Source organism: Clupea harengus, chromosome 17, assembly GCF_900700415.2.
Source record: "Clupea harengus chromosome 17, Ch_v2.0.2, whole genome shotgun sequence".
NCBI classification, from domain to species: Eukaryota; Metazoa; Chordata; class Actinopteri; order Clupeiformes; family Clupeidae; genus Clupea; species Clupea harengus.
Window position 1 is genome coordinate 22514867 of NC_045168.1, and position 22929 is coordinate 22537795.

Here is a 22929-nt window from a genome sequence, read left to right on the forward strand (position 1 = left end):
TCTGTGGCTCGGGTGAGAGCTGTCCCTGACGATGCTGCACGCTCTCCGCAGACATCTCTTGCTCTGGACAGGCTCAATGGTGGGCAATGAGGAACTGGTGATGCGTTGGGCAGTTTTCACCATCCTTCTTCAGTCTCCTCAGGAAGAAGAGACGCTGGTGTGCCTTCTTGACCAGGGTTGAGGTGTTGAGGGTCCTAGAGAGGTCCTCAGAGTGTAATGTACGTGGAAATGTAGGATCCAAATGCTCGACTCGGAGACAAAGATGCAGAATATCATCTTTTACTGAATGGGTTCGGTACACGGTAAAACAGTCCAGATACAAACAAACAAATCCAATCAGGGATGGGCAGCGGGGATTGTCGTTTATCCAGTCCAGGGTCGTCACACAGGTAGTAGTTTGTAGAGGCAGAGGTACCGGCAAGGAGGAGGCAATCACGGAGTCGAGTAAACAGTCCAGGGTCGTTATCCAGGTAGAGGGTTGTGGAGGCAAAGGTACCGGCAAGGAGAAGGCAAACACGGAGTCGATTACACAGGCAAGGGTCGTTAACGCTAGAACTTCGGAGAACATGGGAAATCGCTGGAACGCTTGAAACACGGGGGAAACAAAGACAAACTGGCAACGAGACACAGGAACACACAGACTAAATACACTACTGTAGGTGATGAGGAACAGGTGCAAACAATCGGGGAGGGGCAGACAATCAACAAGGTGGAGCACACACAAGGCAGGGAGTGAGGAGTCTGAAACGAGAGGAGAGATGAGTAAACAATCACAACACAGAACATAAGAATAAACGATATATACCAGCCCACTTAACTTTAGTATACAGGACTGGACGTAACACAGAGATGTGGACACCCAGGAACTTAAAGCTGGCGACACCCTTAAACTCGTTGATACGGATGGGGGTGTGTGTGCCACCTTTGGTCCTCCTGAAGTCCACAATGTGTGCCACTCCTTTGATCTTCTTGGTGTTGAGGGCCAGGTTGTTGTCGGCGCATCACTCCGCCAGGTGCTGGACCTCTTCCCTGTAGGCCGACTCATCGCTGTCGCTGATGAGGCCAATCAATTGTGTCGTCTGCAAACTTGACAATGGTACAGAACCATGTACAGGTGTGCAGTCGTAGGTGAAGAGGGAGTAGAGGAAAGGGCTCAGCACACAGCCCTGTGGGACACCGGTGTTCAGACCTGACAGGCTGGGGTCTGTTGGTTAAGAATTCCAGTATCCAGTTGCAGAGGGAGGTGTTGATGCCCAGATCACCGAGTTTGGTGATCAGTTTGGAGGGGATGATGGTGTTAAATGCTGAACTAAAGTCTATGAACAGCAGTCTAACGTAGGTGTTGTTGTTGTCCAGGTGGGATAGGGCGGAATGTAGTGCCGTGGAAATGGCATCCTCCCTACTCCTATTCTGGCGGTAGGCGAATTGGAGGGGGTCCAGCGTGGGTGGTAAACAGGTTTTGAGGTGAGCCAGGACCAGCCTCTCTAAACACTTCATGATGGTGGGGGTGAGTGCGACGGGGCGGAAGTCATTAAGGCTCTGGTGCAGTGGAGTGTTTTGGCACCGGCACGATGGAGGTGGTTTTAAAGCATGTGGGGACAGCTGCTTGGGCCAGTGACAGGTTGAATATGTCAGTCAAGACCTCAGTCAGCTGCCCAGCACATGCCTTGCCTCATGCGTTGGGATTCGGAGTTGTTTTTAAAGTGCTCCTCAATCCTGAGCTTGTGGCTGTGCTTGGCCTTCTTGATGTCCTCTTCAGGTCAGCCCTAGATGAACTGTAGGCCTGAGTATCAACTGATCTGAAAGCGGTGTTGTGTGCCTTCAGCAGTAGGCGGACCGCTCTGTTCATCCATGGCTTCTGATTAGGGAATGTAATAATACGTTTGAGGGTGGTGACACTGTTGATGTTGGTGTTGATAAAGTCCAGAACAGAGGAGGCATAGGCATCGATGTCCGTGTGAGAGTCCAGTGTGGCCTGAGTGGCAAACACACTCCAGTCTGTGTGTTCAAACCGCTACTGTAGTGCAGAGTCTGCACCCTCTGGCCACACTTTGACCCTCCTCACTGTAGACCCTCCTCACTGAGATGAATCATCTATGAGAAATGGCAGGACATTTCTCCGCAGATTTATGCAAGACTGGCATAATATATGCCCAGGACAATCAAATCTGTCATCAAAACTAAGGCAGACGCAAAATATCGATTATGGATGTTCGGATTTATGTGGCAGTTAAATATGGACGTTTCATTATAGTTTAGTTAGTCAAACATTTCAGTTTTTCAATTTATCTTCCTTCTCAGGCTTTGGGTTAAAAATAAATAGAATTATTTTAAATGGACAGGATTTGTAATAAACTTGAATGACATTTACTAGGGGTGTATTGCTTGCATAAACCTAAAGCCTTTTAGGACTAAAACAATATTAATGACTATGTTTGTTACACTATTACTCAAGTGCTTCTGGAAATATCTTAAAGGACTTTTTAGACACCAAACCCCAAATCATCCCGGAGAGAAAGCCGATGTGTCTTCTCTGGTGGAACAGTAGATGTCTTGTGACACAGAAAAAGCAGCCTGTCCATAGAACAGCTTGGGAAACACAAAAGTCATGATTGATTCAGAGGTTTCCACAAAGTCCTTTAGTGCAATTTCTATGCACAACCATCAGCTCAGCAGCACCATAATGATTATGGAGACCTACGTTTATCAGCAGGTGCAGAGGTGGGATCCAAGTTCTGATCAAGGTTGGAGGACTGCTCCTTCTTACTACCTGACTGGAAGCTCTAATAAATGAGAGAGCATGCAACAACAAAATTATCCTAAATTATCCAAGAGATATAACTCTTTATACAGTTTAATTTGGTTTATTCCTTTTCTAAATCTTCAGATAAACACTCCTTGAACATTTATAATCTTATAAGCATGAGATATAAAGGCATCATTCACTTTCTGTGAATTTAGAGAGATTGTGAAACTCTTCACAGATTGTTCTAGAAGACTTGGGGCTGAAAAAATAGGTGTCAAGCTGCAGCATCACATTTCATCACTTCCTGGGTTGAGATAACAGGTGAGATATCACTCATCGCACTTTCACCCACCATTTCTGTCTTGTAGACCTTCAAACACTTCATAACTTCCTGTGTACTGTCATGAAGATCAATACATGGGTGGATGTTGTATTCTTCTAGAAGGGGATGCTCACACTCATTGCTGGTTATTTGCACTCTGCACTGGGCTTGTCCAATCATATTGTTCAATAGATTTTCATGCATCTTTGAAGCGGCAGAGAAGAAATTCCCCTTATGAGGCTTAGGGCTTACTGAATAAAGTGACTCATCACAACAGAGCAGGTCGCTCACAAACTGACAGGCTATTTTTGATGCAGCAGCATTTACGTTTTTCTTGTACAAAAGCATCAGTGTCAGTAGCTTCTGTTTCCACAGGAACAAAAGCTCGCCTGCACCCTTTCCGACAAGTAATGCTGATCAGTTGTTTCAATAGTCATGGCTTCTTCTTCTTCTTTTTAAGCAAAACTTCGCTCACAGTCCTATGTGCACTTCTCTGAAACACCACAGAGGGCTCACCAGATTAAGTTTCACTTTCTGTTTCCTCATTTCCAACTGATTCTGATGTACATTCAAAGGATTCTACTACTGATATAATCTCCTCCACAAATGTGTCAATAATCATGGAGGCAACAGAGTAAACAGGCTGGGAAGAGCATCCAGTTGGAAATTATTTTTCTTTCACATTGACTCTTTGTAAGAACAGTGTCAGAATAAAAATGACCACTTCAAGACATGGAGTCAAGAACTTTGACCTTCTCAATGAGAACATCACTGATGGCCTTCTTTGCCTTCTTATGGAATTGCTCACTTGGAAAAAAGGAGGAAAAAATATTCTGGACTGTGTGTATTCTAATATTAAAAAGGGATACAGGGCCTCACCCCTCGCACACCTGGGCCATTGATCACCTGTCACTATCCCTGATTCCAGCATATCGCCCCATCATTAAAAAACAAGAAGCTACCATCAAAACTGTTAGGAAGTGGCCTGAAGAGGCATCTCTACAGCTCCAGGACTGCTTTGAACGAACAAACTGGACCTTGTTTTTTAATCAGGATGTGAATGAGTATGCCTTTGCTGTCCTCTGTTACATCAGGACCTGCGTTCTGAGGGAGCGCAACACAGCTTTCAAATCAGGTGACAGAGCACAGTGCAGCATAGCCAGGCACAACTTGAAAAAAGGCATCAAGCAGGCCAAAGCCATGTACAGGGAGAAGATCGAGGGCCACTTCACCAACAGAGACCCAACACAAGTGTGACAAGGCATACAACAGATCACCAACTACAGGGGAAGCCGCAACCCACCCACAAACACCAATGCCCCCTTAGCAGAGGAGCTCAACCACTTCTATGCCCGCTTCGAGACATCTGGGCTAGATAATGGAGCTGCTCCCCCACCTGCTGGCACAGACCACACAGCCATGGTAACAGCAGAGGAGGTAAGACGCATCCTCAGGTCTGTGAACACAAGGAAGGCAGAGGGACCAGATGCCATTCCAGGAAGAGTGCTCAAAGAATGCGCATACCAGCTCACAGATGTCTTTACGGACATTTTTAATATGTCTTTAGCCAAAGCGGCCGTACCAACCTGTTTTGAAACAGCAACTATTATTCCAGTGCCCAAGCAAAGCAACATCAGCACTTTAAATGATTATAGACCTGTGGCGCTCACTCCCATCATCGCCAAGTGCTTTGAGAGGCTGGTGGTGAAGCGCGTTAAGGCTGCCCTCCCTCGCTCCCTGGACCAGCATCAGTATGCTTACAGGGAAAACAGGTCCACTATGGATGCTATCGTCACAGCCCTCCATACAACGCTGACACACCTGGACAAGAAGGAGACATATGTGAGACTACTCTTCATAGATTACAGCTCGGCTTTTAATACCATCGTCCCCAACCGGCTGATCACCAAACTCCTTGATCTGGGCCTCAGCTACAGCCTGTGTATGTGGATCAAGGATTTCCTAACAGATCGCCCGCAGACAGTGAGACTGGGTCCTCACCAATCCTCGAGCCTGTCCCTCAGCACCGGAGCTCCACAAGGCTTTGTATTGAGTCCCCTGCTATACTCCGTCTACACATATGACTGCACCAACACCCATACTTCAAATACAGTTATCAAATTTGCAGATGACACGACTGTGGTAGGACAAATCACCAACGAAAATGAAAGTGCCTACAGAGACGAAGTTGACAGACTGACAGGATTGTGTAAAGAAAACAACCTGACCCTGAATGTCAAAAAGACAAAAGAAATCATAGTTGACTTCAGACGGCAAAAGGCGAACCCTCAAGCCCTCATCATCAATGGTGAGGAAGTGGAGAGGACCTCCTGCTTTAAGTTCCTGGGGGTTATGCTCTCAGAGGACCTGAAATGGGTGATGAACACAACCGCCACAGTCAAGAAAGCACAGCTGCGGCTCTACTTCTTGAGAATACTGAAGAGAAACAACCTGTCTCCCGAGCTGCTTAAGTCTTTTTACCACTGTTGCATTGAAAGTGTCCTCACATACTGTATCACTGCATGGTATGTCAACTAAACAGACAAGGACAGGAAATCCCTCAGTCAGGTCATAAGGTCTGCGGAGAGAATAATTGGACTTCCACTGCCTCCCCTGGACGACACGCTGCCTCCGCCGAGCATGTGGCATTTTGAAGGATGAGACTCACCCCGCAAACCATCTCTTCACCCTGCTACCCTCTGGCAGGCACTACCGGGCCACTACAGCCCGCACCCCCAGACTGCAGAACAGTTTCATCCCCAGGGCCATCACAGAACTAAATAATCACACAACCCTCATACCCTCCACCCAGCACAACTGCACTTTTTTTAGTGGTTGCACAAACAAATTTCGTTGTGTATCTAATGCACAATGACAAATAAAGTATATTCTATTCGTTTCTATTCACTTGGTGGTATATCTCATGCCTTGTTGGAGGCTTGGCTTGTTTTCTGGTCAAACCATGATAGGCCTGTCCAGTCCCTCCAGGATTTGTCAAGGGTTTATTATTTTGATTGTTTCTAAAAGTGCCTGAATTTGCTTTGCAGTTGTCAAAAGTTGCTGTTAAAACATTTTTTATTTACTGCGGGAATTCCTAAATATTGTGATCCCACCAGAATTTTGCGAGGGTTTGTTGCCAAAAGTTACTGATTTTGCCGCAGGGATTATAAAAAAAATATTTGCAGTTAAATAAAATCAATCGCAAAAAGTGCAGAAATCCCATGAGAATATTCCAGGATTATTGCAGTAGAAATAGAAAATTACAATCCACAATTGCAATTACGGGAATTTGTGAAGACACAAAATCCTTGAGGCACTGCCTTTCTATGCCACAGATAGGCCTATGTCTATGAGCTGCGTCTTCAAGTTGGAAAAACTACAAACAAGATGTGTGTGACGTATTTTAAAGGAAAAGGACCTGTAAAAGTTTGCGCAGGGTTTTGTTTGAAATGTGTTAAAAACCTGAAAAACCTTTGTTCTTCGTGGGACTTATCAGTCGAGCCGTATAATATCCTATACAGCCATCTTAATATCCACAAATAGTTCCCGGTTCCTCAACAACCACCCTTTTGACAGAGATTTGCTCGTAGCACAGGATTGCATCAGCCGTGCCTGAACTCTCCTGTTTTTAGTTTCTGTCTACAATCTACGAACAATCTACGAAATAGTACAAAATTAAACCTGCACAGAAGCTGAGATAGGTTGAACATGTTATGGTATACTAGAATGAAATTAATGAAACAACTCTTCAGAGCATGTGAATAAAATTACCCTAAAAGCTAGTCAGGCGATTTAATTGGACTACTTCAATTCCTTTTTCCGTTCAAGATGGCGGGTGACGAGTCTGGAGTAACGCTGGGCCAACCACATCTAGCAAAACAAGACCTTAGTAGCTTAGTAAGTATTTACTGTATACACCTAACAAATTCGTGTATGTATTAGGTTGGATATGATTGTTTCTGGCCATGTGAACGTATTCGTTTAGGTGGTAGACGGGTGCCTCGCATGCCGGTAGCACATGATACTAGTGATGGAGCTTGTGAGGACCCCATTGATAAAAAGCCATGGACGGTGTCAAGCTATATCCAAGGCTAGCTAGCCATGCAACATCAGTTGTGCTGTAGCATATGTGTTTCGTTTCGGAAAAATCACACATGATTTTCTGTGTTTTCATGTGTGAAGTATATACTTCAGTTGTAATGACGTGAAACCATAAAGCCACATACTAAATTTCCGACACGATTCTGTTGTCAGGTAACCTTACTGGCGAAGGTTTGAACGTGAGGTATGCTCGACAGCTATCCTTCAGCCTTACTCTAATAAACTACATTTGTATGTTGTCACGAACCATTTTGTTGCGATATGTTGGTTAAGTCGGTTGTTCATAGATAATATATTGATAGAACTATATTCAGAGTTCAGAGGTTCGTTCTGACGATGACGTCCAACGTATCATGTAGTCGCAAGTGAAGCCACAAAGGCGAGACACGACGACAATATTACGCGAAGAACTGTTCCCTGTTGTGTATTTATAACGTTGCTTTTCTTCCTTAATTTAGGATGTGAGCATACTGACTCCTCTATCTCCCGAGGTCATTAGCAGACAGGCTACCATCAATATTGGTGAGACATTAAGCATCATTTCAGGTCTTTCATGAAGACTGCCATCTATGGACTTTCATACTAGAATGTTCATTAAACTACACGAATTTGAGCTGGCTAATATTTTATAGCAAGATCAAATAACCAACTGTTAGCCATGATTGTTTTGTTTCTAACGTTCATTGCACATATATAACCTGTGTGACTACATAGACCGAGCCATGCCTTTGTCAACATGCGTTGATTACTGATTCCCAGGTACCATTGGCCATGTGGCACACGGGAAATCTACTGTAGTGAAGGCCATCTCCGGTGTGCACACTGTCAGATTCAAAAATGAACTGGAGAGGAACATCACCATCAAATTGGGATATGCCAACGCTAAGGTTAGTCCAGAGGCCATGTCATCAATATGGCTGTCTTGCTTGTAGTGTAGTAATGCTTCACAACAGTGCAGCTGACTGATGCTATTGGGTTTCCATTTTAGGTCTACAAACTGGAGGATCCCAGCTGCCCTCGGCCTGAATGTTACAGGTCATGTGGAAGTAGCACTCCTGATGAATTTCAAACAGACATACCTGGCACAAAGGGCAACTTTAAACTTGTCAGGTAGTACTGTTACTGCAAAATAAGCGCTACATAAGCATAGAACAGCGAGTAAGTGTAAGTGGCTCTAATACACACTTTTCCTTTCTTTTCAGACATGTTTCATTTGTAGACTGCCCTGGTCACGACATTCTGATGGCCACTATGCTGAACGGCGCTGCTGTCATGGACGCTGCTCTTCTTCTAATTGGTAGGCTTGATATTTACAATACACTGGTGGTCTTATCCCTGGGTGTCAGATAATAATCTTGATGGCTGGACTGAATTTCACAAAAAACACTGGATACTGTTACTGTTCAGGTTTATGGGGTTCTGTGGTTTTTCACTACATGGTTATCTGGATAAACCTGAGATCTGTGTAATGTGACAGAGACACAGAAAGTTATATTGCGTGTCACATTTGCTTAGATTTGGTTCCCATTATGGACTGTGAGTACTCTCTGTCATTCATGACCTTCTGGTATTATTCACAGCCGGCAACGAATCCTGCCCACAGCCTCAGACATCTGAACATCTGGCTGCCATTGAAATCATGAAGCTGAAACACATCCTGATACTGCAGAATAAGATCGACTTGGTGAAGGAGAGTCAGGCTAAGGAACAGTATGAACAGATCCTGGCCTTCGTACAAGGTATGTTAGCCTATTGGTTAACTATCGTTTGGGGTGCAGGCCTCTTGTGGTGCTTTGGAGGGCATGGATGTGAAAAATGGTTATTTCCAGATTTCAAAAGTAATGAAATGTGTCAAATTCTCTTGCCATGTAAATAATAGGTACGGAGAGGGATACTCCACCGAGCTGGTTTGTTAAGTAATCCTGATGTCTGTATTTCAGACTCCAGGGCTGTAGGCCACAAACCTTCTCTATGGAAGGTTTAGTTGAGGTAAGCCAATGTTGAATCTGGTGAAGCAACACAGAATTGTCACGGGGTATGCAGTGTTGGTGTCTGCTTGGAAATAAGCTGAATGTGAAACAGCCTCTCGTGGACTTTTAAGGTTTAGTCAGATTTGATACTGGAATGAAATGCAGCGATCATTGCAGTGGGTGATTGAACCCTGATTTGACATTCTATGGTTTTGTTTTTTGCTCTGGAGTGATTTTTATTTGACTAGTTGTCCTCAACCTCTTTTGTTTGAATTGTTTTCTCAGTCTGCTTCATTGTTGGTGTAAATCCGTTAAGCCTGCACAGCGCATGTTTAACTGCATGGTGGAGGCCATCTGCATAGCTTACAGCTGTAAGGGTAGCGAGTCCTTTAGGGGTCTGTGGGCAGCTTACTCTATCGCAGGTGTGGTTATGTCCTGGGCTGTCCAAGTGGATTGTCATCTGTGAAATGTACACTGTAGTTTTCCAATCCTCCAGTTTTTGTCAAGTAATGCAATCTAGATAGATGCAGGTGAATATTGGAGATTGATGGAATGGCAGTCATAGTGTAGTATTGTTGTGTGTGTGTGTGTGTCGTCTTGTTTGACATAGTCCTATTTGCAAACTGTGTAAAATGGTGAATGTTTGGATATGAATGGAGATTTCTAGGGGAAGTTGAGTGAGACACTGCTTCTCAAGCTGACTTCTCTTGAATTTCTGTGTCAACGGAAAGAAAAAGCAAGCTCACACAGTATGATATATGGTAACAGGAAAGGCGTGGCCGGTCAATGCTTTTTGGCGTTTGTAAGAGCTGCAAGCCAATCATTTTCAAGGATGATGTATCCCGTGCGTGTGAGTTGTTGAACAGGGTGGACTAAAACAGTACCCCCGCTTTTTTTTATAAACATTGCTGTTGAATTATCAGAAGATTCCATAGTTTACATGCTTCACAAATGTGTCTGTCTGTATAAATCAGGCCTTTTGGTTTAACACAGTTATCACAATTAGTTCAGATTTTACGTTAGATTGTGGTTGGAAGATTAATATTAAAGTCTTATATTTTTTCCCACTATTCAGGGACAGTGGCTGAGGGAGCCCCCATCATTCCTATTTCGGCACAGTTGAAGTACAACATTGAAGTGGTTTGTGAGTACATTGTGAAGAAGATCCCTGTGCCTATTCGTGACTTCATCTCTGAGCCCAGACTAATTGGTAAGAATCAGCTTGCGTGATCATATCAATCTCATTCCCTGCATGTTTGACAACTGTGTGGTTGTGTGCTTATGATATGCTGTATGTAGTCAGTATGAAGCAAGGGTGTTTCTTTTTGCAGTCATCCGATCCTTTGATGTCAACAAGCCTGGATGTGAAGTGGATGACCTGAAGGGGGGTGTGGCTGGTGGCAGTATTCTCAAAGGAGTGCTGAAGGTTAGACACTAATGTATTATCTGAATAACTGTTTAGTTAATAACCCTTCTGCTGCACCCGGGTTTCTATTGTAATATGAACTAGGTCGTGAGGCCAGCTATCTTAAAATCATTGGGGATATCTTCTTGGGAAAACATCTTGTTATCAAAAGCATAGATTACTATTTTATATCTCTGATATCGCGATGCTTGTTACAAGCTTACAAGGAGTATGGAATTTATGCTTGGCTATTAAAGGTGTTGTTGACACCTGTGTCTTATTTCCTTCATTAAAGGTGGGACAGGAGATTGAGGTCAGGCCTGGTATCGTCTCAAAGGACCATGAAGGGAAGCTGATGTGCAAACCCATCTTCTCAAAGATCGTGTCCCTGTTTGCTGAACACAACGACCTTCAGTATGCTGTGCCTGGTGGCCTGATTGGTATGTGTTTTACAAACTTCTCAAGTCTCAAAGCACCTTGTACATACAAGTATTCTATCAGCAGATTTTTTGGTCATTGACATGCACTAGGCGTTGGTGTGCTTTTAATCTGCCGTTCAGATTGAGGTTACACTTATTTTCAACACTTCTTTTGTACCCTCAAGGTGTGGGCACAAAGATTGACCCAACACTGTGTCGGGCTGACCGTATGGTGGGGCAGGTTCTGGGTGCTGTCGGAGCATTGCCAGAGATCTTCACGGAGCTGGAGATCTCGTACTTTCTGTTGCGGCGACTGCTGGGCGTGCGCACTGAAGGAGACAAGAAGGCAGCAAAGGTGAGCCTTTGTCTCTTGGATTCCCAGATAATGGCATTTGATTTTAGCATGTCGAGTTCGTTTTCCTGAGACCAAAAACTCAGAAGGCATATCTCCTACCGGAAATCCACCCACCTTTGATGGACTTTATTGGTAGGGTCCAGGTTCAAGCCAAGTTTGTCATCGCAGTGTGTCGACGTGTCCTTTGGGGAAACACTGAGCCCTAAACTGTTCCTAACTGCTTGAAATAGGATGTCATGATGGCCTCTTGTGGTGGGAGGATGTGAAGCACTACAGAATCACTAAATTAATACAATTAATTTACCAATGAATCTGAATCCTGAATCTGACGTACTTAAATTGTGCCGCAACTATGCACAATTTTTTTGGTGGTTAGTAAGGACTTTGGGCACCCTAGATTTTGTGGTTCCACTGTCTTTCATGTGACCAATGTGTGTATATATATTTTTTTTCATTATGCCCCCTCAATAGTGAATCACCTCTTTATCTCTTTTGGGCTACAGGTTCAGAAACTCTCAAAGAACGAGGTGCTGATGGTCAACATAGGATCCCTGTCAACTGGCGGTCGTGTGAGTGCTGTGAAGGCTGATCTTGCCAAGATTGTGCTCACAAACCCTGTATGCACAGAAGTAGGGGAGAAGATTGCCCTAAGTCGTAGAGTAGAGAAACATTGGCGGTGAGTTTTAAATCCATTTATACTGCAGTTTTGGTCAAGCAGAATGGACAACAGTGCTACTGTTTGCTACAGATGTTCATGTTACTCTCCTTTAAATGCTAATGCACAGTTTATTTGCTATTAGTTAGAATATTAACTGAACTGTATTTATTGGTTGAGTTTAGAGAACTGTTGTATAAAACTAATATCAATTGAATCTTAAATAACCATATAATTGAAAAACAATTACTGACTGCTTGGCTGTATGGCATGTTCTACCTGTTCTGAAAAGAATTGTGTTGTTTTACAGTTTGATCGGTTGGGGACAAATCAGGAGAGGAGTGACCATAACACCCACAGTGGACGACGACTGAGACGCTTGCTGAAAGTGTGTGTTTAGAATCGCCCATCAGCGAGACATACTTATTAAACCATTTTACTACACCATGCAGCTGGTGAGCTGCAGAGTTCAGGGCAAAGGGAGGGAAGTGATCTCTCAGGTGGGGAGAGAGGAGGGAAGGTCTTGGGTTGAGATGAAATATTATCTTGATCGCAAGACTGGCCCGATTTCTACATGCTACCCCAAGCTAATGGCAGGGTTACACAGGTTTCACAACTATAGTAAACATCTTTCAATTATATCTAATAAAATGTTTTGGATCAAATGCTTTGTTTTTTTGTGTGTCATTTCCTTATACAACTGGTGACGTGCATATTTTGTTCATAATATGGAAGTTACACAAAACCCTTAGTGCAACAGAACATTAACCAAGTAAATTTGCATGGTCTGTGGATACTTTTCCAGTTCACAAAAATGAATAATAATGAAACACAACGGGTAGTGACTTCAGCATTTCTGACAACCAGGTTTGTTATATTGTGCTTTTATGAAACAAGCTTTTGTGAGCAAAGGGATTTGAAATAGATGTTCATGGGTGCATGTCTTTCTGAGGAGTTGAGAGGTGTGAATTAAAAGGACACAAACTGAAAGCTTTTCCGTGTGATTAGGTTTGTCGATAAATTGATCTAATAACGCAATAAAGTGGGGAAAGCAATATGGTGTACAATTCGGTGTGCCGTAAAATAATGTGCATCTTAAGGTTATAATCAAGTGAGTTCTCAAGTGTGTGTGCAACATAAATTACACTTTTGTAACGCTTGCATTCTCACCCTATATAATTTTGGAGTTAGGACTGCATCTTCATACTCGTATTCGTGCTGGAACGATGATAAATCCAAATATTACTGATTGAATGTATGAATTCTCTGTAAAGCAATTCACCTGTCGGTCGACAAGTAGCGTCTCAAGACGGAAAATGATGTAGGTATCTGGGATGCTCAGTATAAAATCGCATCATATTGATTAATTTCCATAAATTAATAAATATGTCCAAGGTTGCTTTAACAAACGTTGCACGTACATTCGCTCATTAACATGTATCGTAATCAAAGACACCAAAACATTTGACCGTTTACCCACAGGTTACAGGTTTAATATCAGTAATTTCACTACAGAAATAAAGATTGAATACTGCTGCAAAAATGTATATATGAAATGAAACATTAATATACACATGATATGGAACATGTCTGGCCATATCATAGTCTTTTCCATAAAATAATACATAATTGCATTTTAGTGGATGCGCCACCGTCTTAACGTTCTTCAGCATATCACAGCTAACCTTAGCGAGAAGCTAGGTAAGAAATGAAACTAGCTAATCACCGCGTCGAGCATCGTTCAGCATTTAAGCGCCGTAGTGTCCATAATACTGGGTGATGTTAAAATGCATTTGGATACCTTCAATACAAACGAAACACCTCAATCGCATCGCAAACATAATGTCCTGTATATCCAGTCTGACTGTCACCGAAACATTTTTAACCGTGGCCTGTTCGACGACAATGCCAGCTGCTCCACAGCTCCCTTCCGCATTTTCCTGCGGCTCTAAGACTGTGACGTGTTGTGCTGACGGCGGCCTAAATGCTGGAGGAGCTGGGGGCTGCATCGTATCTTTGTGCATCAGTGGAGCTCCGAAAAGCTCGGCCCCTCCCTCCCTGAGCCTCAGCGGCCCGCCCTGCTTACACAATCCCCCGTCTGAGTCCTGCCCGAGTCTGGTGAACCTATACGGCCTGCGAAACTGCGAAAAGACAGGCCGCAAATTACCCAAATTTGGTAAGCATGCTAACTTGGTCTAATGCAGTATGTTAATTCGTTTGCAGTGTACGTCGAAACGATTGTGTTTTAGTTACTGATGTACATTTATCTTGTTTTTATTCGTAAGACAGAAAGTCGAGACACGGGCCTTTGTTTGCAGGCAGCCCAGGCCTCAGGAGGCCGCAGCTAGGCCGCGAGGAGGAAAGGGAGGTTCGTCGAATTTGATATCGTGGTTTGGATAGTTAGCTTCTTTACACGTTATTTCGATTACTCGCAGTTTGTGAATATGCTTCTGTAGTGTTTTGAAAGCATAAATAAGCAAACAGCGAATTAGAAGGACACTGCAATTCCTTAAAATTGCGGCTGCTAAAAGGTGGCGCTCGTTTTTAGGTGTGGTGTAGAACTCGATTGTCAGGAGGTGGGGATTAACCGCCATGTTAGCTCTGGTTTTAGTCGTATTTTTGCGAATAAAAAGAGAGGGGTGTCAGCACTTAACGTGGTGAAGTCGGGTGAAGTCAACTATAGTTATTGGGCGGAGCATTTACTCCCCGTCGCATCTACCTGTTTTCTGTTATGCCTTGTTGCAACATTGTTATGTAGACACATCAGAAGATGCACACGGAAGAGCACTCAGATGTTATGCACACAGTCATTTTAAGTCATTTGCTCAATTCTGCAAAAGTTCTACCTATGGCCTCACAACCTTTGTACATTCATTTTGGAGATTTTTTCAAAATGATGCACTTTTGCAGTCCTATAAGATGGCAGTATGTTCACCACCTTTAATTGTAATTGTAAATGTAATTTGTATGTTTCTGGCAAAGTTTAGTGAAAGGCTGAGAAAGTATTGACAATCCTGTTTCACATTTATAGACACCTACGTCAATGCTTATGTTGATGAGCATTGTATGCGGCTCTTAATGCCTATGCAAATCAATCATCCATTCTGTTTATTTATCCATCATGTGTAATTTGCCCATTTTCGGTAGAACAAAATACAACACAGATGAGGAGTGAAGACAATGGATGAAGTGACTGCTCTCTCCATCCATTCTCAAGAGCCTAAGATCATATTTCATGAATCAGGTGATTTATTTTTTTGTGGTTTATTTTTTGAAGCTTTACTGTATGCAGGACACCTTAATTTCATAACTGAAACTGTCCATGGGTTGTTAGTCGTTGTGTTCATGAATAGGGCTGTTGGGTCAGGGTCATGGGTCCAGATGTTTGGAGGGACCTTAGTATTACCCACAGCTTTAAATCCTCCTAGGGTTAATATGTTAAATCTTTTCAGTTACTCAACATCTGAAATATTTTCCAAGCCATTCTCCTTTCCTTGTTGTTCACAGCCACAAGTGGAGCTTTGGGGGGAACCCTAAACAGTTTTTTTTATTCTCTTCACATAAAAACAATGCTACAATAAAACATCTCCTAGTTAATTAATCCAAAACGCCCTACTGTGACCCTGGATGTAAATCGGTTCTCTCCTGCTCTTGGACTATCAGGTGGGGATGGCGAGGAAGATGATGGAGTGGTGGTGGAGCTGCAGGAGACTGTTCTGGTCTCTGACATTGATGGAGAAGGCATGACTGTGCACGGCTTCGCTCCGGAGGAGCTCGTGATCCAGGACGCCATTGAGGACGTCGTTGCAGAGTATGTGCAGTGTGCCGATGACGATGGGCTGGAGTCGGCCATCGCCGTGGAGACGTGTGAGATGTCCCCCGACGAAGTGGCACTCGAGGACGAAGGCCTCCAGATGGACGACAAGCCAGAGGAGGATGGTTGCGGCGATTATCTGATGATTTCATGTATGTGAAATTCTTTGATTTGGTCACCTCCTTTGCTGATATTTACTTCCCTTGGGCATTCCTTGTTTTGCTAATATTTATTACAAAACAACTCCATCAAGGCTGTATTTAAATCTACAGTTCACTGTGTTGATGTTTAGATCACACCTTGTTTGTAGTAGTGTAACTGATGATGGACATGATATGCTGAAATTGAAATATGTAATTTTCTCTAATTCTCTATGTGGCCATATTTCCTCCCATTGCAGTGGATGAAGCTGGCAAAATGGTGTCGGGTGATGGTGAAAAGGTATCGGTGGAAGCTACTTTAGAGGGGCAGGATGGTGAAGATAAGGATGAAGATGGCCAGGAAGTCATCAAGGTGTACATCTTCAAAGCTGACTCTGGGGAGGAAGACCTTGGTAAGATCTGAACCCTCCTTGTGTCCATGACTAATGGAATAATGAATTCTTTCACAAAAATACTATATTGTCATTATGTTTGTATTGCAGTTCTTCCTTTTGAAGTTTTGTTTGTTTTTGCTTGCTATGGACATAGTAGGGGACTGGGGGACATTATTGTTAAACAAGCACAAAAGAGACCTTTTCCCCATTTTCTCACAGGTGGGACAGTGGACATTGATGAGAGTGAGCTCGATGTTGATGAAGGTGTGGAGTTGGTGGACTCCACTGGCCTTCCCATCAGGGAGAAAATGGTGTACATGTCTGTCGGAGATGCTCATGAAACTCAGGATGACATCAGTGAGTGCTTTCATATCTAGAGTCCTATGACCTCTTTATCAACTGTGTCAAGCTGGAATCTGACACATTCAACCAGTTGGAAAACATTAGGTTGCTGTCTTTCTCCAAGCCAATTTTATGCATTAGATTTGTGGTATTTACCATAATATATACTGAGAGCTATTCATTCTCTTTACGAACCGGTACCAGACATCCCAAGAACTGACAACTATATCTCACCAGTTGCTATGCACTTACCAGTGATTGTAACATTATCTCCAGTCTAAGAAACCGATAGTAATAAAAGGGAGGGTCATAAAGTAGCACCCCTGTCTTGTGTCTTTGACAGATGTTGCAAAGATATCCGATGAGGTTTACATGGAGGTGGTGGTGGGAGGAGAGGAGGCGGGAAATCAGCTCTCGTTCAACAGCACCGCGCTGAGCAAGGAGTTCATGCCTGTGGCGTGGGCCGCTGCCTGTGGTTAGTTAGGAACATGCACTAGCACGGAGATGATCAGAGAACAACCATTTGATGCACCTTTAAACACACTATAAATGGGCATGTGGATTTTGAATGAATTTTGGAATACCCAGTAAAGTTTGGTCTTACATAAACAAGGAGAACTATTTAAGAGCGTTTAACCCTTTGTGTAAAAAAGATTTTTGGAGTGGAAATGAGTAATTGCAAAAGGTTGACCATTCAATTTCTTTATCTATGACTTATGAGTTAATTTGATCTACAGTCTCAGTGGACTCCGGGTCTCTCCTGAATGCTTTAACACGTGATGAACCTCTGCTTGCAGGTGGAGAGGAGAGTGAGACCTGTGAGACAAGGAACGGGGCGGCCAGCGCTCTCCTTCACATTGACGAGTCCGACGTTATTGAAAAGCTGAATCGGCAGCGGAGCAAGAACAAAAACAAAAAACGCTCCGAGCTCCATCATGTTCAGACAGGTATGCTGTTCCCCTGGTATGCTATGAAATGATCTACTTTTCTTCACACGGAATATCCTGCTCACCTTATGCCTTTCGTTATCCCTCTCCCTCTCTCTCTCTCTCCCCCCCCCCCCCCCCTCTGTCCAGCCATCATCATTGGGCCTTATGGGCAACCTTTGACCGTCTACCCATGCATGCTCTGTGGCAAAAAATTCAAGTCGCGAGGCTTCCTGAAGCGCCACGCCAAGAACCACCACCAGGAGACGGTCAACCGGAAGAAGTACCAGTGTACGGACTGCGACTTCACCACCAACAAAAAGGCCAGCCTGCACAACCACATGGAGATCCACGCGCTCAGCAGCAAGGTGGCCCCCTTCGAGTGCGAGATCTGTGGCAAGGAGTTCAACCAGCAGGCGGCGCTCTTCTCCCACCGTCTGCAGCACCACCACCGTGAGCCCAAGCTCCAGATCACGCCGCCCCAAACCAATAAGATGCACAAGTGCAAGTTTTGCGACTACGAGACGGCCGAGCAGGGCCTCCTGAACCGCCACCTACTGGCTGTGCACAGCAAGAACTTTCCCCACATCTGCGTGGAGTGTGGCAAGGGCTTCCGGCACCCGTCTGAGCTGAAGAAGCACATGCGAACGCATACGGGCGAGAAGCCGTACGCCTGTCACTACTGCGACTACAAGTCGGCCGACTCGTCCAACCTGAAGACGCACGTGAAGACCAAGCACAGCAAGGAGATGCCGTACAAGTGCGACCGCTGCTTCCAGACGTTCGCCGAGATGGACGAGCTGATGCAACACGGGCTGACGCACGAGGAGGCCAAGTCGCACCAGTGCCCACACTGCGGCCACAAGAGCTCCAACTCCAGCGACCTGAAGCGCCACATCATCTCGGTGCACACCAAAGACTACCCGCACAAGTGCACCATCTGTGGCAAGGGCTTCCACCGGCCGTCCGAGCTCAAGAAGCACTCCATCTCGCACCGCGTGCGCCGGCTGCACAAGTGCCGACACTGCAACTTCAAGATTGCGGACCCCTTCGTTCTGAGCAGGCACATTCTCTCGGTGCACACCAAGGAGCAGAAGGCCTTGTCCGACAAGCCAGCTGCCGTGGTAGCGACGGCGGCAGCGGTGGTGGCCAAAAGGACCTTTGGGGCTGGAGGGGCTTCGGCATCGGGGCCTAAGAAGGCCTTCTCTGCTGGGGCGGCGGTGATGAAGGGACCCAGGGAGAGGCGGGTGTACCAGTGCCAGTACTGCGAGTACAGCACAGGCGATGCCTCGGGCTTCAAGCGGCACGTCATCTCCATTCACACCAAGGACTACCCGCACCGCTGCGAATACTGCTCCAAGGGCTTCCGGCGGCCTTCGGAAAAGAACCAGCACATCATACGCCACCACAAGGACTTGATATCCCCGGAATGAGTTGGCAACCCGGGTAAATACCGCTATCGTTGCCGGCAATTCCCAGCCAAGCCGCTGGAAGAACATCAGCTTCCTTGTGGGTCAGCATTTTGAAACAGTCCATCCATCACAATGTTTTGTTTGGTCCTTCATGAAATTGCTGTTAAGTGCTATGTTCGGACCCCAGGAAAAAAAGTTTCCCACAGAGCATGAACTTGGCCATGTGTGAGGCAAAGACTGAGGTGTCAGAGCCAGAACTGTTTCTTGTTTGTTGATCTTTACAAGTGGTTTTGTTTCCCTCTGATTTAGTTTATTTTTATTTTTTTAATGATTTCTTTTCCATCAATGTTCTGCAATGCTCTGGCTCACGTACGAATGAAATGTAAAACGAATGTGCCAGATATGAGTTGCTTTGACTTGTAATGCCTTCAGCAAAATACACGGCACTCTAGGAAAAAGCTCCATCATGCAACCTGAGTTCATTATTATTAATTATGTTCACTAACAGTATTTGGTCATGGTATTTTTGGTATTTCACTTTGAAGACAATCATGGGATAGACTTTTTTTGGCCATGCACACACACAGCTCTGATAAACTCCGAATGGAAGTTGAAGAGGCCTGATGTCCCACCTCATTTAGACTGTTGACTTTGAATTATTAATTTCTCTATTCTGAAAGCAGATAACAGCGTTAAGGAACAGGCCTACTCTCTATATTTTCAGTTTCATTGTATGTGAGCTTTTTATTTGTCTAAACACTTCCACTTGCGCCTTTCCACTTGGCTGCTGTTTTCATTTTCCTGGTGTTTTTTCTGATGACGAGAGGTCATCCGGTTCTCTATGTGGATGTATGCGGGCATGCTCCAGCAATGAGAACCATCCTCACTTAAACTGCGGTGCTAGTACTTAAGGTAATATTTTTGTTAAAAGAGTGTCTACAAACAAGTAATTAGTTTGGTCGAAATTAGAAAAATACATAATTGCAAGGCTGGTGACTCCTTAAGGACCTATTATAACACTATTGCTTTCACCTGGCAGGTATTTAAGTTTTTTTTTCTTTTTTTTTTTGCCCTCATTGCAGAGGGGGGAGGAGTGGTATCTTCTCTGTTTAACCAGCAGCACCTACCACAGGCAGCCCTGAAAAGCTTGAAGAAGAGGGGGTAGGAGACACATTTCAGTGAGATTGCTCATGGTACCTGTGACTTCAGCCACGTTTCCCCCTGACCAATGTTACTAACCCCAATCAGTTGAACAATTCCTCGTCAATAACACCTTTTTGATCCTACACCTTGGCTACCTGTGGTTATTGTTTTATTTTGTTTGCATAGTTAAAGGGGAACATGAGTATATATTAGCATTTTTGTATGCAAAGTTTCACTTAAAACTATTGTTGATGTAAACATTTTAACAGAGCTATCCAGAAATATGTTGTGTAATTGTATTGGAGGTAATTGTAATAGAGCAAAAAAAGTATTAAAAAGCAGAAGATTTTTGCCTGGTTCAGCATGATTTACTTTTTCAGTGGCTAAACCAATCACCAACCACCATTTCAGAGTCTAACCATCTGTGCATTACAAGACCTAAAAAAAAAAAAACAAGCAGCAGAATCCCATGTTTTCCAACTTTTAATTTCACCAAACATATTTAAAGTGTACATACAAAACAAGCTGTAAAAAAAGTGAGGTGAGATACATATCAGTGTGGAATGCATTTGCAAAGGTGCTAGAGCAGGCGGCCTGACGATGCCAGGGAGCCACTAGAAGCTTGCCTGCTGATCACAAGCTGTATTTATGCATCTGCACACTCCCCTGAAAAGACACCAACAAAAAGATATGGTGGTTATTATCTGACAAAACTACAATAGGTGGGAGAAATACAGATTCACTTAGAATATATTGTGGTAGTTTCATGTGAACGGTTGTGCCAAAGCTTACCATTAGGGGGCAGAATGGCAATGTTGTCTGCTGAGATGCCGGTGTCCAGGCTGAACTGTCTGAATTTCTCCAGCAGCTCAGGGCTCAGGTCAGCGCTGCGTCCTGCAATAGAAACATTAAAATACATGATTGCAAAGCCATAACAGTTATGATTTCTTGTCTGGACGGTCTAGTATCATGAGCTTAATCCGTACCGTAAATTTTGTTCAGAACCTCAGACACGCCATCTTTGATTTTGATTGTGTGGACAAGCGCAAACTCATCAGGTCTGGCATCCACCACACGCATGTCATTTTCATTATTCCAGCCTGTGAAAACACCCAGATTGCTCCATGAGTGATATGGAGTGGACCAAATTGGTAACTCAGCTTTATGTGGTCACAATACATGTCTAGGTCACCGCACACTAAGTTTAGGTAGCACAGAGACTCACGTTGGCTACGGAAAGTGAAACGCCCAGGGGTGTCTGTCTTCTTGGCCAGGTGAGTCATCCTCCAGCAGGACCCATCAGAGCTGAAGAAAGAAGAAACATGCAAGATGGCGTTAAAATAAATATCACTGATTTTAGTGTGATGTTTTGTAATCTACAAAAAGTAACTGATATATATAGTTGTTCATACAAATATTTTATCTGATGAATAATCTTGACTTGTAAACCTCTAACACTTACTTCAAGTTGGCATAGCTAAGGTCCAAATCACCTCCAGCAGTGGGAGTAAGGATGGCGGTGCCCATCTTCATGTTTTGCCTGTGGTTGACAAACCACTGAGCATTTGTGGCGAAACCAACTATGTACCACTTTCCTGCCATCTATGGAAATGGACAGAGAGAAACTATTAGCAAAGCCCACTCATGTTCACAAACAATGCCTTTCAGTCCTTCTTAGCTCAGAAGCAGGGAATACAACTTGAGCAATCCTTCAACTCACCGGCTGCAAGTCAAAGTCAGCCATGGGCATCACCTCGGCAGTGGCGAAGATGGAGCACAGGAGCACTCCTAACAACCTCATAATGGCAGTCGTCATGGTTGCACTGGCGAGAGTTCCTCTGGGAGAGCTTAAGTCACGGCAACCAGGAGGATGCAGTAGATGTGCTAACCCGTGCTCCCCGGCAACTGTTTTATGCACCTTGGAAAGCCAGCCCCCAAGCTCCCTGCCCTCCCCTCAACTGTCTCCAGAGTTCAGTCCCACCAGAGTCTGGAGCTTTTAGTCATGCAAATTGCAGTCGTTACACAACAGGCACATGTGGACTGTGCACAACCAGTGGCTGTGGGGCATGAATCCCCCCCCCCCCTTCCCCCCTCCATTCAGTTGGTGCATGCTTGCAGTGAACAGAGCCGAGAGCTTTCTGAGGGCTGATGAAACTATTTGATGAATAAGCAACAGGTTTTATAAGGGCTTCCTTTGTCAAACAACGTGCACATTTCAGAATCATGTGCAGCTCCAATGCGAAGCAAAAAAAAAAAATCATTGCTTGTTCTGAAAATCAATAAACAATCAATTTAACTCGCACTTACAGTAGTTACATTCCTGCACTTTTTATTCCTTATGTAAAGTAGTATTTATGGTTACACTAGGTCTCTATTGCTCGTAGCTTGATTGTTTTCTCCCTTGTATGTCGCTTTGGATAAAAATGTCTGCTAAATGACTAAATGTAAATGTAAATAAAGGCTACATGTATGAAAGGGCTTTCAATTTACTAATTTGGTATCAAATTAATACACACAAAAAAACAAAGAGGAGTAGTGGATACATAAGGTAAACGTGTTTCTCATTAGTTGTGTAACTAACTTGTTTAAAGGTACAAGCAGAGTCTTGCTGAAGGAGAGTTACATCACATAGAAGAGGAAGGAGGAGATAGGGTTAGGGGTGGGAATGTGATGTAGAGCACTAAGGCAGAAACAGGTTTTTTACCCCTGCAGAGGTGAAATGGGGCCACTAAAGGTTTACCTTCTGCTTTGAAATAAAAATTTGAAAGGGATGTCAGTAGCCTT

The 22929-nt window shown here is 44.1% G+C and overlaps 3 protein-coding genes across 6 annotated transcripts; 2 read left to right on the plus strand and 1 right to left on the minus strand.

Annotated features, from left to right (window-relative positions):
• The first annotated feature begins 6837 nt into the window (after window positions 1–6837).
• eif2s3 (eukaryotic translation initiation factor 2, subunit 3 gamma) lies at window positions 6838–12638 on the plus strand. Its single transcript, XM_012833248.3, has 12 exons — window positions 6838–6965; window positions 7628–7691; window positions 7929–8056; window positions 8158–8279; window positions 8372–8466; window positions 8750–8908; window positions 10215–10349; window positions 10471–10565; window positions 10840–10984; window positions 11149–11318; window positions 11822–11994; window positions 12284–12638. The coding sequence occupies exons 1-12, from the start codon at window positions 6897–6899 to the stop codon at window positions 12345–12347; spliced, it is 1419 nt and encodes a 472-aa protein (XP_012688702.1). The 5' UTR covers window positions 6838–6896; the 3' UTR covers window positions 12348–12638.
• A 1038-nt stretch (window positions 12639–13676) lies between these two features.
• Window positions 13677–20496, plus strand: zfx (zinc finger protein X-linked). 4 transcript variants are annotated; one of them, XM_031583506.2, is made up of 9 exons: window positions 13677–14149; window positions 14259–14341; window positions 15121–15217; window positions 15637–15939; window positions 16188–16340; window positions 16542–16679; window positions 17008–17139; window positions 17462–17611; window positions 17741–20496. In XM_031583506.2, exons 3-9 carry the CDS (start codon window positions 15154–15156, stop codon window positions 19021–19023), a joined length of 2223 nt encoding a protein of 740 aa, XP_031439366.1. In that variant the 5' UTR covers window positions 13677–14149; window positions 14259–14341; window positions 15121–15153; the 3' UTR covers window positions 19024–20496. The 4 variants fall into 4 exon arrangements, with proteins under 4 accessions (XP_031439366.1, XP_031439367.1, XP_012688700.1 ...); XM_031583507.2 differs by having other exon boundaries at window positions 14263–14341; XM_012833246.3 differs by lacking the exon at window positions 14259–14341.
• Window positions 20497–20610: 114 nt separating this feature from the next.
• LOC105905217 (lipocalin) lies at window positions 20611–22217 on the minus strand. Its single transcript, XM_012833218.3, has 6 exons — window positions 21866–22217; window positions 21608–21747; window positions 21371–21450; window positions 21132–21245; window positions 20938–21039; window positions 20611–20811 (listed from the first exon to the last, which is right to left on the minus strand). Exons 1-6 carry the CDS (start codon window positions 21959–21961, stop codon window positions 20792–20794), a joined length of 552 nt encoding a protein of 183 aa, XP_012688672.2. The 5' UTR covers window positions 21962–22217; the 3' UTR covers window positions 20611–20791.
• Window positions 22218–22929: the final 712 nt, after the last annotated feature.